Source organism: Hydra viridissima, unplaced genomic scaffold (assembly GCF_058129835.1).
Source record: "Hydra viridissima isolate aposymbiotic clone 2 unplaced genomic scaffold, HvirCarnegie_v1 scaffold_2, whole genome shotgun sequence".
Classification (NCBI taxonomy): domain Eukaryota; kingdom Metazoa; phylum Cnidaria; class Hydrozoa; order Anthoathecata; family Hydridae; genus Hydra; species Hydra viridissima.
Window position 1 is genome coordinate 11973671 of NW_028324301.1, and position 13164 is coordinate 11986834.

At 31.5% G+C, this 13164-nt stretch overlaps 1 protein-coding gene and 1 pseudogene across 2 annotated transcripts; one reads left to right on the forward strand and one right to left on the reverse strand.

Moving 5' to 3' along the window:
- Positions 1 to 1305: 1305 nt before the first annotated feature.
- LOC145186321 (uncharacterized) lies at positions 1306 to 6420 on the reverse strand (annotated as a pseudogene). The gene is made up of 8 exons (XR_016449855.1): positions 6080 to 6420; positions 5333 to 5400; positions 5015 to 5246; positions 4498 to 4555; positions 3937 to 4062; positions 2445 to 3632; positions 2162 to 2323; positions 1306 to 1910 (listed from the first exon to the last, which is right to left on the reverse strand). The product of XR_016449855.1 is annotated as an uncharacterized LOC145186321 (transcript).
- Positions 6421 to 9450: 3030 nt separating this feature from the next.
- LOC149891945 (uncharacterized) lies at positions 9451 to 11892 on the forward strand. The gene is made up of 3 exons (XM_090078954.1): positions 9451 to 9921; positions 10036 to 10267; positions 10671 to 11892. The coding sequence occupies exons 1-3, from the start codon at positions 9477 to 9479 to the stop codon at positions 11764 to 11766; spliced, it is 1773 nt and encodes a 590-aa protein (XP_089935080.1). The 5' UTR covers positions 9451 to 9476; the 3' UTR covers positions 11767 to 11892.
- Positions 11893 to 13164: the final 1272 nt, after the last annotated feature.

Below are 13164 nucleotides of genomic sequence, written 5' to 3' on the forward strand. Positions count from 1 at the left end.
AAAGGCGGCTCAAAATCCTTCCATAAATTTCCTATTAAAAATTCAGAATTGTGTAAAAGATGGATTGTTGCTTTGAATCGTGAAAATTTTATCCCAACTAAATATACTTGTATATGTAGCGACCATTTTTTAGAAGCAGACTATAATTATTGTATCCCAGATAAAAATATTTCAAGTGTTGATCATCATTATAAACCAATTTTAAAACGCCGTGGATAGCCTACCGAAAGTCGGTAGCCAAAAATAAATTCTTATCCTACCGAAAGTCCGTTTCATTGGCTTAGAATTTCACGTGTCAAAACGAATTTATTAATCAATAAAACGCGCATTCGGTTGTGTAAATAAATGTAACCAGTGAAGGTAATATTAATAAATATTTTCATTAACTTATTTCTACAAAGTTTAAGTGATAAACTTTGCAGAATGAACTTTTTTAGTGTATAATATATATTTTTAAAATATTAAAAGTTAAAGCCTTAGAAGACTTTTATAAAATTTTATTTTTGAAACTTTTAAAGCATTATAGGTTTTGCACTTACAGGGGGATGTTAGGGCCTCAGCTAAGTGCGTGCTATTTCCGTAAATGTTCTTATGTATAACATATACATTTAATTCACAGTTTTCTGTAAATTAAGTCTTCTTATTTTGATCAACAGAATGATTTTTATTTTTTATTTTTATCAATAATTTTCAGATTTTCTATTGATTTTAAAATCAATATAAAGTATTGAACATTATTGAAAAGAAAAAAAGGCATCTGTTTTATAGTCACATGGTCAGTGTACTGTGATCATTAGAATGATCAGAATGCCTGCACAAACTAAAAAACTCAGTTAATGTATGTATATCCACTGCACCTATCCCTAAACCAATCGATGTATGTACATTCAACTCGCCTACCCCTAAAAATCAGTAGATGTATATACACATTATTTAAAATACTGACAACTTGATTATTTTTATACTGACCAATTCATTAATCATCTTACCAAAAACGTCTATTATTAGAATTTATTCATACTTTAAATAGCTTATTGCAAATAACTTTACTACAAACATTGCCTTGGTTTTTAGTTCATAAATTACATAAGTTTCAAACTTATGTAACTTATTTAACGAAATGCACCACGAGAAGGTAAACCATAGGACTTTGCATTTCATATCTTTTGATTAAAGAAAAAAACAAAAAGACATTCAACGGTTGAAAAAATCTAATTAAAACGAGTTACTGATTATGAAAAGAACGTCAATACTTTAAAAACTGTTTTTTATTTTTTATTTACAAATAATTATGGTTCGATCATCTTTTTGTTAATGACTGTTTAATTCAACATACAAAAAAAAACTAACAGAATGTCAAAATATATATCTATACAATTATAACTAAGTACTGTCCATAAAATCTAACCAATCTATAAATAAATACTATCCATAAAATCTATACAATCTAGATAATACTATCAACACTTGTATCTAATTCATATAATCTATATAATACATGCTGCATAAGTACGCTAAAATAGCTATTACCTTGCATAACAAGAACGACAATACCAATATCTTGCTTTTAAAAGAGAATCTTCCTTCTGGCCTACACATTTTCTGTGTGACCACAAGAGGCATGAATCGCATGCAATTGCACTGCCAGTTTTATTTCCTTTATTTGTGCTTTTCTGGCATACAGCGCAAGGCCAAATGTTTTGATTTTTTTTAGCGTCAATTACTTTAGACAGTTTTCCATGCATCTGAGGTAAAATATTACTAAATTAATGAAAGAAATTCTAATGCACATTCATCAAAAATTGAGGATGAAATGCAATCTGGTCTTTTTTCTATAGCACTGCTATCAATTAGAGTGCCAGAAAGAGCTTTCTGTACATCATCAGCTTTTAAAACCCAACTAAGCATCACTATAAGAGAACAAACAGATCTTTATTACTAATATTACTAATACCATAGAATTAACTACTAAAAGAAAAATTGAAGTTCAACTTTAATGAATTATTAATACAAATTTAAAAAATAATTTCACAAATAAGCTCTACCCTAATTAACTTTGTACCCATTTGGTTTTGTTTGCAACTAGATGTTATCAAATATAAAACTATACAAAACAGTATACAGATGTTTACAACATGTAATACAATCATTTTTAACATACTAGCATGTCTTTGAACAGAATCAAGTTTCAAAAAAGGAACTGGGACATCAGAAGACTGTCGGTAATGTTTTTTAGGCAGACCTATAGTTGTAAGTGTAGCACCTTTAGGGCGCCCACATTGGACAACACATTGAGGCAAATGAATCTTCTTTAAACCAGAAACTAAAATAAATGTATAAGATTATATAATTCTTATTCTTCTTATTCTTACATGACTAATACTTTACGTATTTTATTTTCAATAGCAGATAACAACTTCTAAATTTATATTTAACTGTAATACCTCCTTCATTTTCCTCAACTAAACATTCTTCTTGGTGTGGTTTTGTGTTATCCACAACAGATTGTTCTGACTGCACTTTTCTGATTACTTTATCTTTGTTCTGAGGGTTTCCATTCAGGTCTGCTAATTTCTCTAGTTCACTGTAAAACGATTCTTCAACAGTTGATGATGTTGATGTACCCTCTTGTACTCCTGCAATGGAAAAATCAGGAGTTAAGAATATAGAGTCTTTCTCAACAAGTTCATTTACAACCATGACCTTCCCATGTTCCCAACCCTTTTGCAATGCCTGAAGAAGGTTCATTCGCTGTTCAAAAGTATGTCCAGTAGACTCTTATACTAAAGTAGCTAGAAGTGAAGTTGCTTGAAGAGCAAGCTTGAACTTTTCATGCTGAGAAAGTATTTTTTTTCTTAGAGCAGCATGAAGCTTTACACAAGACTCTTCATTTCTGGCAAGTGTACTAAAAACTCGCTGATGCTGACGATAATACTCCCTGGTCCATCTTTCTGTACATAACTCAGCATCAAACAGATTCATTCCTTGCAACTGGCGAAGAGCAAAGATATGGCGACAAGGCAGACTCATGGACTTGAAAAATATACAAGCACATGAAATAGAAGTTACTTTAAGCTGACCTTCACTACTTTTGACTATATAATTATTATGTTCACAATATAAAAATTTGACTTCGCAACGCAAGGTCATTTGTTTTAACACTAGCTGAAACGCATATGATGTCAGAATTTCTTTAAAATTTGCCTCAGCAGAATTAGGCTCAAACATATCAACATATATTTTTTGCATTTGATAAATAGTTTGGTGGTCTCTTTCATTCCGCATTGAGGTTAATAAAACATAAAATTTATCAAGGAAGTTTTCCAAAGTACTATTAAAGTCAATAACTTCTTTTAGTTTACCATTAAAATTCTCTAAACGGTTATTTGTGGTGTTCATAAAATTTGTACAAGCATAATTTAAACCAAAAACCCACTCATTATGAATGTTGTGCCAGTTATCATTAAAATAATTCAACTATGGTAGGTGCTGATGAAATAAATATCCCATAAAAATCATTGTATTGGTCCTCTGACGTTGCATAAGCTAATTTCTGAATGAGTTCAAGACATGATGTTCGTTGTCCACTTGTGATCCCAAGCTTGACAGTAGTAATTTCACGATTGAAAGTTCTTAAAATAAAAATTAGATTATTTTATTATTTACAAAATACATAAATTTGTAACACTTGAGTTTTATATGAATCATTACATATAAAACGTTTGCATGAGTTGGATATTTCTCATATTGTCGTTTTTTCCATTACACACTTTATCAACAGTTGATGTGGCAGCAACTCCCTTGCGGCCTCTTCCCTTAATTGGTGGATGTATGTACAGAGATATCTGCCATCCCCATAAAAACAAGTGACGACATATTGATGATCTAACTATATTAATTGTGCAATTTTACAATACATTTATAAGCTCAAGTTACCTAAGAGTGTGAAATAAGCAAAGTAACAGAGATGCATCTGGAAAAGCAGCACGTAAAACATGTCTCTCTGTCAAGTCTTTGTTTGACCAAGAAACATTGTTTCTCTTAAACGTTTCCACAAACCAACTAATAATTAAAAAAAAGAGTTTATTGTCAATAATTTAGTTTCAAGTATAAGTTATAAAAATATTTTTGTTTGCTATGACAGTAACTTAGCTAAACAAAAGAGATACCAATTAAATAATTTCTATGCTACTCATGTAATCTAAAAGAGTAAAATATGAGATTCATCTGTAACTGACAACTTTAAACATCACTGGAGGACCATAAGACTGTCCCACAGAGCAAATTTCCCCCAGTTGCAATAAGACATTAGAATTTCAGGTTCAAAGTAACAGGACTGAAGAATTTTTTTTCTTTCCAAATGTCAACTTCTTTAGGTGCTCTAAGTCACCACAGTATAGTTTAAAAATGTGACACAAAACGAATTTGAAATGTTTTTTGGAGGCTACCTATCCATGGAAATCAAATATATGTATGCATGAGGAAAAAAAATCAAACCTCAATGATGCAGCATCCTCATTCGTAAGTAAACCTACAGCAGCTACTTCACTTTCACCTGTTCAATGATATCAACATTAAAAATATTTCAAATCAAATATACAAATTTATTTAAAAAAAAAAAGCAAATAATGAACAACTTTGCAAAATATATTGATAGTATGTACTAAAAGCAAACAAAATGTATAAAGCAACATAATAACCAGCACTATCTTCACAAAGTATAATATAAACAAGCAGTCGAATTTGTAACAATTTATAAGTTGCATTTATACATATTAACTCTGGATATGCATTGTATGCACTATGCATAAATGTGTTTCGGAAAAAAATCCCTTTTAAATTATTTTCAGAGTCTGTTAAAACTTCAACATTAGCATCTAAAAATAATATAATTTTTTTTTATATATAAATTCAATGAAATATATAATTATATAAATTCAATGAAATATATAATTATATAAATTCAATGAAACAGTGAACGAAAGAGTTCAAAGTTATTTCAGAGATTACTTACTATATTTTTCTTTTAATGTTGCAACAAAAGTTCCGATATCATTCCAGGTGTCAGTTTTATGAGATAAAGCAGAAATATTAGATATATCTCTAAGAGTTATTATTTTGCCTGAGGAGTTTATCAAATCTTTTTGCAGCAGTTTTTTGTTAGGTTTTAAATGAATTAACTCTGTAGCTTTTTGAATAGCATAATCAGGGAGTCTTCTTTGATTAGGCAGGTGCTTATAAAGAATCTGAATTTAAAAATAAAGATCAATCTGTGAAAAAACATTTGGGTAATAAAGGGGAGTATAAGAAAAGAAAAAAAAGTGTAACTTACTTCAGATACTTCATGGTTATGTGTTTTATCCATATCTTGTAAAACTAAACATTGCCCATCTTCTGACGCTTTAAAATGCAGGTAGAAAGGACAGTTTTTTAAAAAAGTTCTATAATAATAGTTATAATCAGAATCCAAAATATGGTCTATTTTAGATATATAATAATTTTCATTGAAATAAAATCATTCACAAATAAAGCCACCTTAAATGTGAGATTTTTTAAGTAAAATTTTACTTGTTTTTTAAGTTTTTTACAGAACAAAATTATCTCTAATACTTCAAAAGTTATAAGAGTTTTAGTAACACCCTCTTGAGTGAATATTTTCAAAAAAAAAAACAAAAAAACAAGAAGCCTTAAAGCTCATCTTGAAACAGCCATTCATAGCTTTTTTTGTTTAAAGTTGTATGCAACTAACCTAGGGGTTTTATGTCACTAAACTTGAGGCATTAGTTACTAGTTGTATGTAACTAAACTTGAAGTATTAGATATTTTTGCTAAAGCACTAAGTGATGATTACTTGCCACATCTAATATTGGATTTTATAAAAAATAGAAATCAGTGTGTAGTTGTTGATGAATTCTATTCAGACTAGGTAGACGTATTAAGTAGTGTTCCTCAGGGTCCTGTAATTGGTTCTGTAAATAATATTGTTTTGGTATTCATAAATGATATCTCTAAATTGGTTTAAAAAAATTGTAATTGATTTTTTTGACATTATCCTGCAAAAAAACAAACAATAACTTACGAGCTTTTACGTATTCCCTCGCCACTATATTTAAATTTTTGACCACCATGTATACAACAATACTGAAATAGTATTTAACCTGAGGTGCTATAACAGCAGCTTTCTTTGGAACAGATTTTCTAGCAGCCTCAATAGTTCTAGCATCTCTAATCCATAACTTAACAAAATTAGTATCTTCATACTTTTTATTAGCTTCTTTTAACAATAAAAATGATGAAAAGGATTCAGAGGAAGTAAGAGCGATTGCCATTTTCACTATATGATATATAACACTTCGAATTGTTATGACACCTGAAATTAATTTTTCTACCGAAATTTCTTAAAATTATTTCTTCTAACGAAAGCGTGTTTTATTGGTTGATTTGACACGTGAAATTCTAAGCCAATGAAACGGACTTTCGGTAGGATAAGAAATTATTTTTGCCTACCGACTTTCGGTAGGCTATCCACGGCGATTTTAAAATTGAATGCTGTACCATCAGTTTTTGTATTTTCTGCAAATACACAAAAGCCAAAAAGGAAACTCCCAACAATACGAACACTACCGAAAATTGAACCGTTGTCAAAAAGAAAAAAAGTTGATGTCTATCCTGCTATAAATGACACCGACAAAGAAAATAGTTTAACACATAATTATCAGCCAGAAAACACAACTCATAGTACTGACCTAACTAATCAATCTTCAACACTATCTGTAAGATCTTTATCACCAACAAAAGAAAAATTTAAAAAAAAAGTCAAAGCTTTACAGCAAAAGTTAAGAAGAAATGAAAAAAAAATTAGTTCTTTAAAAGACATGATTTCTCATTTACAATCTAAAAATTATTTGACTACAGATGCTGCAACTGTTTTAAGCGAAAATTTTTCTGGACTCTCTTATGAAATCATTAAAAATCAATTTCTCAATCAAAATGTTAAACCAAAAGGTCACAGATACAATGATGAAGTAAAAAAATTTGCTTTAACTCTTCATTTTTATTCTCCACGTGCATATAACTTTCTTCAACCAATGTTGTGTCTTCCAGCTGCCAGGTCAATATCACATTGGACATCATCTGTAAATTGTGACCCTGGTTTATTCCATGATGTTTTTGCCTATCTTGGTGATAAACAGAAAACAGATGTAAACTTTAAATATTGTGCCCTCATTATTGATGCTATGGCAATCAAAAACAGTATAATCTATGACAAAAGTTCAGGTCACTATATTGGTTTTTGTGATTTCGGCAAGGATATTATTGTATGCGAACCTGATACTCCAGCTACTGAGGCATTAGTTTTCATGTTAGTTGGCTTGCGAGGACATTGGAAAACACCCATTGGTTATGTTTTATCGAATAAAGTTAAAGCAAGTGATTTAACATCCTTTATCAAAAACATTTTGAATTTGGCTTTGACACATGAACTTTATATCAAAAGTGTTACATTTGATGGTACAAGTACCAATTTAAGTTCTGTTATCCCCTTTGGATGCCAGTTTGGCAAAGACATTGACAATATAGTCAGTACCTTTTCATATAACAACCAACTGATACACGTTTTCCTTGATCCATGTCATATGCTTAAATTAGCAAGAAATTCTCTTAATGATTTGGGTGTTTTTATTGATGGTGATGGCCAGTATATTAAGTGGAGTTACATTAAAGCTTTGTTTGAATTACAAGAGTTTGAAGGATTGAAATTTGCAAACAAACTTTCAAGGAAACATATAGAATTTCATCGACACATAATGAATGTGAAAATAGCTGGCCAAACTCTCAGCAGCTCTGTTGCTGATGCAATTGAATTTTTAATGGTATCTCAACATCCATCATTTTTGGGAGCAAATGGTACAATCCGTTTTATTCGAGTTATTGACAAATTATTTGACATGCTAAATTCAAGAAATACAAATAGTAAAAACTTTAAAAAACCTTTATATCTTCATGATCAACTTTATTGGAAAGATTTTTTAAATGATACAATTACTTATCTAAGCAAGTTGACTGATAAAAATTGCATTCCTTTACTTTTACATAGAGGAAAGACATTTGTTTTAGGTTTAATTATAGCAGCTAAAAGCACTGAAAAGTTATCCACCGATCTGTTGACACTTCCAGAGAAACCATTTAAGTATGTTCTTACTTACAAGTATTCCCAAGATCATCTTGAACTGCTATTTGCTTGCATTCGTGGCAAAAATGGTTACAATAACAATCCTGATGTTGTACAGTTAAAGTCATCTTTAAAACGAATTCTGCTGCGAAATTCCATAGTTGGATCGAATCATGCAAACTGCCTAATGTTTGAACCCTATTCCAATGGTTCTATTTTTTCTCTTAATTGGAGTAAAAGGTTGTGTTCTGTTGATAATTTTGATCAGGACAATATTGACTTAGAAGTTTTTTTGTACTGTGATGAACTTCAAATGAGTAACTACAAAGAAGCAATACTGGGATATATCTCTGGTTTTATAGTCAGAAAGTTGATAAATAAGATTTCTTGCAATATTTGTGCCCAATCATTAACTGATATTTTATTATTTGAACATGCCTATGTGAAATCTTATTCTTCGTTAAATAATGTAAAAAATCGTGGTGGTTTGTTTTTGCCATCAAGGGATGTTATTTCTGTTGTTGAGTCATGTGAAAAAATATTTAACTTCATTAGTGGTAAAGATTTTAAAAAACCAAAAATCACCTCTGACCGAAATATAAAGCAGAAAATGATTCATTGTGTAAAAAAATTAATTATGATAAAAAAAGTATTTAAAGGACTTGATAGCCATGACATAGAATATTGGACTGTTAATGAAGATCTACATTCTAGCCAGCTTGTTAAAAAGATAAGTGAATATTACTTTAAAATTCGAATGTTTAGATATGCCCAGGATTATACCACTAAAGTGCTAAGGAAGTCATCAATTGGATTAAGACAACAAACGAATAAATTATTGTTATTTAAGGGTTTATAAATATTTAATTTTAAAATATAAAAAATTAAAATACATTACGATGTTTTCGTTTAAAGTTCTAAATGCAAATATGTTTTTAAATATGTTTTTTAATTTGTGGCTATTTAAATAGCCGCTTGTTTTAGTTTGTAAGCCAATACAATCCTCTTTGACCAATACAAATTTATATTGGCTGTAGACTCATCACATTTATCATCTCTTAGCTAATCATCTTTAATTCCAACTTTAATCAAAACTTTATAATTGCAAATTTCCTTTCATTCGACTTTGATCCACTGAAAGCTTTTGCCCGATATAATAATGGCCTCCAACATATTACGCAATATTAAATTGGCTTCACTAAAAACGGCGAAGTTGCATATCTAGGTAATATCTTTATATCATTGGTTATATTTTGAGATCAGTGGTGTTTGCCGTATTTTTGTCACGTGACGGCTATTCAAGATGGCGGATGTAAACACACATCCTGAGGTCACTAAAAAACCAAAAAAACGGCCAATTAATGGAAGAAAAAAAGAAAATGCAAAAAAAATGAAGTTATCAAGCCACTTAATGGGAGAAGCTTGCAACTGTGCAAGGTTACAATGCTTTGAAAACATCAGTCTGCAAGCAAGGCAGACAATTTTGTACAGGTTTAATGGGCTGGGTACAAAAGACGAACAGGACGCCATGATAGCTGCAGCCATAATTCCAAAAACAGTGAGATTAAGACGACCTAGGAAAGAGGAGAATGAGGCCGACCTGCACAGTTACTCATATCAGTATCATTTGCTGATTCCTGATGGAGATTTATGCTCAAGAATGCAGATTTGCTTCAAGGCACTCTTGTCAATATTTAGAGTGACAAAATCCAGACTTGAGAGAATTCAGAAAACATTGACATCATCAGGTGAGTAAATCTAGATCTTTTAGTTGTATTTTTATGCTTAATCTTCAAAATTAGCTGTAATTTCTTTATTAGAAGTGTAGAATAACATCTTTATATCTGAAATCTATTTCACAGGTTTACCACCCACTGACAAGAGAGGCAAGCACAACAACAGACCAAAATCTTTCACGGAGGAGAAAGTAACCTCCATCATAAACCACATACGTTCATTTCGAGTACGACAGTCTCACTATACTTTGAAGGATACAAAAAAACTGTACCTCCCAGAGGAGCTGAATTTGACCAAAATGCATGCAATGTACCTGACAGCTCATCCAGTGGAAGCATGTTCAAGAGAAAGTTACAGGTATCTGATTTCTATGTAGTACTGCTAGTTAAAAAAAAACTTTCCTCTTCTGGCTTTTTATATAATTTAACTTAAGATTATTATTTTTCAAAAATTTGTTAAAATTTTTTTTTAAGCTATGCTCAGAGTGGATAATTAAGTAAAATAAAGATTTAATGAATTTTTTATATTTTGTCAACTTTTTATTTTGTGGCTCATTGACTGTTAAAATTTTGTAACCTTATACAAAAAATAATATAAAATTATGTATCATCCTACCTTAAGCTAGGTTCTCTGCTCTTTCTTTATTGCTCAGCCACCTGTTCTGCCTCAGTTATGACCTTATTGTGTTTAGTGGGTGTGAAACTCTTAACTTAACAAATAAAATAAACAACAAAGTTAATGTGTTTTTTCTATTAAACAGGCGTATCTTTGTTGATAAATTCAACATTGGATTTGGGTATCCACGCAAGGATACTTGCTCAACTTGCGACCATTTTAAAATAGAAGTTGCCAAAGATCACTCGGAAGAGGAGTTGAGGCGACTGACAACAGAAAATGAGCTACATTTGAGGAAGGATCAAGTTTTTTATGATCGAAAGACTACTGCATTGCGGAAAGCCCAGATACTTCCAGATTTTGCTGCAGTTGCGTTTGATTTCTGGAAAAATCTACCAACGCCTAATATAACAACGAACGATGTTTACTACATGCGACAATTATCAACGTATACTTTTAATGTACACAATTTAGGGAGTGGTGATGTCAACTTTTTCTCCTATGATGAAACTGTGGGGAGAAAAGGCTCTAATGATGTGGCTTCTATGCTACTTTATTTTTTCACAGAGCTGCTACCTGCTAAAGTTACAAAGCTGGAACTGTTCTGTGATTCGTGCCCTGGTCAAAACAAAAACTGGACCATCATACGATTCCTGCATTTCATGGTTCACCATAAAAAACGTTTCACTAATGTGAAACTAACCTTTCCTATTTGTGGACATTCCTTCATGGAGTGCGATAGGGACATGGCTGTCATCAATCAAAAACTACCAGTGAACACACCAGAGGAATGGTACCAGCATTTCAGGGAAGCAAGAAAAAACCCATCCCCTTTCAAGGTTGTCACAGTAACCAACACTATGCTACTGAATGTGGAAAATCACTTTTCCAACTTTTATTTAGCATCTTGTCCAGTCAAGACACAACCTCTGTGTGAATTGATCTTCTCACAAGACCACCCTTGTCTGATGCAGTTTTGTGAAAGCTGGAATGGATTATTTACCACAGCTGTCATGTCAAAGCCTGTTGGTAAAAGAAGAACCTTACAGGCAGCCCTTCAACCATCCAACAGGTTACCTCTGCTTATTTCAGCCGCTAAGTTCAAAAACCTGCAAAAATTAAAGCATTTTTGCCCACAGAAGGCACAAGATTTCTATAGCAGTCTTCCACATCATGGACAATCAACCGCCAACAATGATGAGATTAATGCCTCTGACATTGACGATGAAGAGGAAGATTAATTATGAATAGCTGCTGCCCTCTTTCCTTATCCTTGCTGCCCTTTTTCCTTGTATTTTTTCTTTTATAATTGTAGCTTGTAAATGTAGCATACTTGTTATTTCTGACAATGTTGCATGTTTGGTTAAGTCTCTTTGTCATTTATGAGTATCCACACTAGATGCTTTAGTCTTATTAGAGAAGAAAATTTTGTGCAACTCAAAAACAGGGAATGTCAATTTTGGAGATGGGTGACATAACGCTCTCTAAAATCCAAATAATACATCAAAAACTTTTTATATAAACTTATTTCAAACCTTGTCTGGATACAGATTACGGACAAACAAAAAAAAACTACTGTACGCTTCACTGACAGGTAGCAGAAGTCTTAAAAACTTGATTTTTAGTTTTCTCAATTTGCGAAAAATTGACATTCCCTGTTTTTCCCTTGCACCCTTCACTTTATTCGAAGTAATACGATTTTAAAAACCGTCTAAATTTTATACAACTTTTAGACGGTTTTTAAAAAACGTATTACATGATTTCGAAACACGTTCACTCACGACTTTAAGCGACGTCGAAGCTTCGTCTTCGACTTCGAAAAAAGTCGACCTCCACTGTTTTATCTCTAGCATGCATTTTATGCTCAAGGAATTATTGGACTGGTAATGGTGTTGAGATTTCGGTCACAGTGAATAACGAATATTATCGCGAAATGTTAAACAATTTTGTGTGAACAATGTCAGATGATTAAAACATCGATGGTTTCAACAAGATGGCGCTACATGCTAAAGAGCCCACACCACAATAGCTCTACTACGTGAAAAGTTTTACGGGCGCATAATCTCGCGAAACAGCGAAATTAGTTGACCATTGAGATTATGATAGCATAACTTTTCACTTCATACTTTTTGCGAAGAATTTCTTCAGATTTACATGCACATATACACAAAAAATTTTAAGATGCGCAAAAACGCAAAGAGAGAAGTTATAAAAATCATAATGAATTTAGGCGTAGGGTAGGGGTAATGTGGGTCTACGGAGTAATTTGGGTCTAATTTATATCTATATGTTATATTGATAATGGCTTTAGGTATAAAGCTGTAATTTTTACCACTTTGTTATAGCATATTAGGATTATTAATTTTAAAATATAACCTAGCTACGCTGTTAGAAACGGCACTTCTTTGGCTAAAATGCTAGATACATCAACAAAGTCATTTTTTTCTCCGTTTTTAAACTTCAGAGAAAATATCCAAATAAGGCATAAGCGTATGAAAAATGGTTATTTTGAAGATAAATTACTTTTTTTTTTAAGGATAGTATATCTGTAAGACACTAACGCACATGGTTTGTTTAAAATTTGAAATATAATCAGGTGGGGTAAAGTGGGTCTATGTATGTATAATATTATGATATGT

Bases quoted from the DNA above. Each gene is read 5' to 3' on its own strand.
- LOC149891945 (XM_090078954.1), top strand. From the start codon at position 9,477: ATGGCGGATGTAAACACACATCCTGAGGTCACTAAAAAACCAAAAAAA. The intron at 9,922-10,035 runs GTGAGTAAATCT...TCTATTTCACAG, and splicing joins GAAAACATTGACATCATCAG to GTTTACCACCCACTGACAAG. The intron at 10,268-10,670 runs GTATCTGATTTC...TCTATTAAACAG, and splicing joins TGTTCAAGAGAAAGTTACAG to GCGTATCTTTGTTGATAAAT.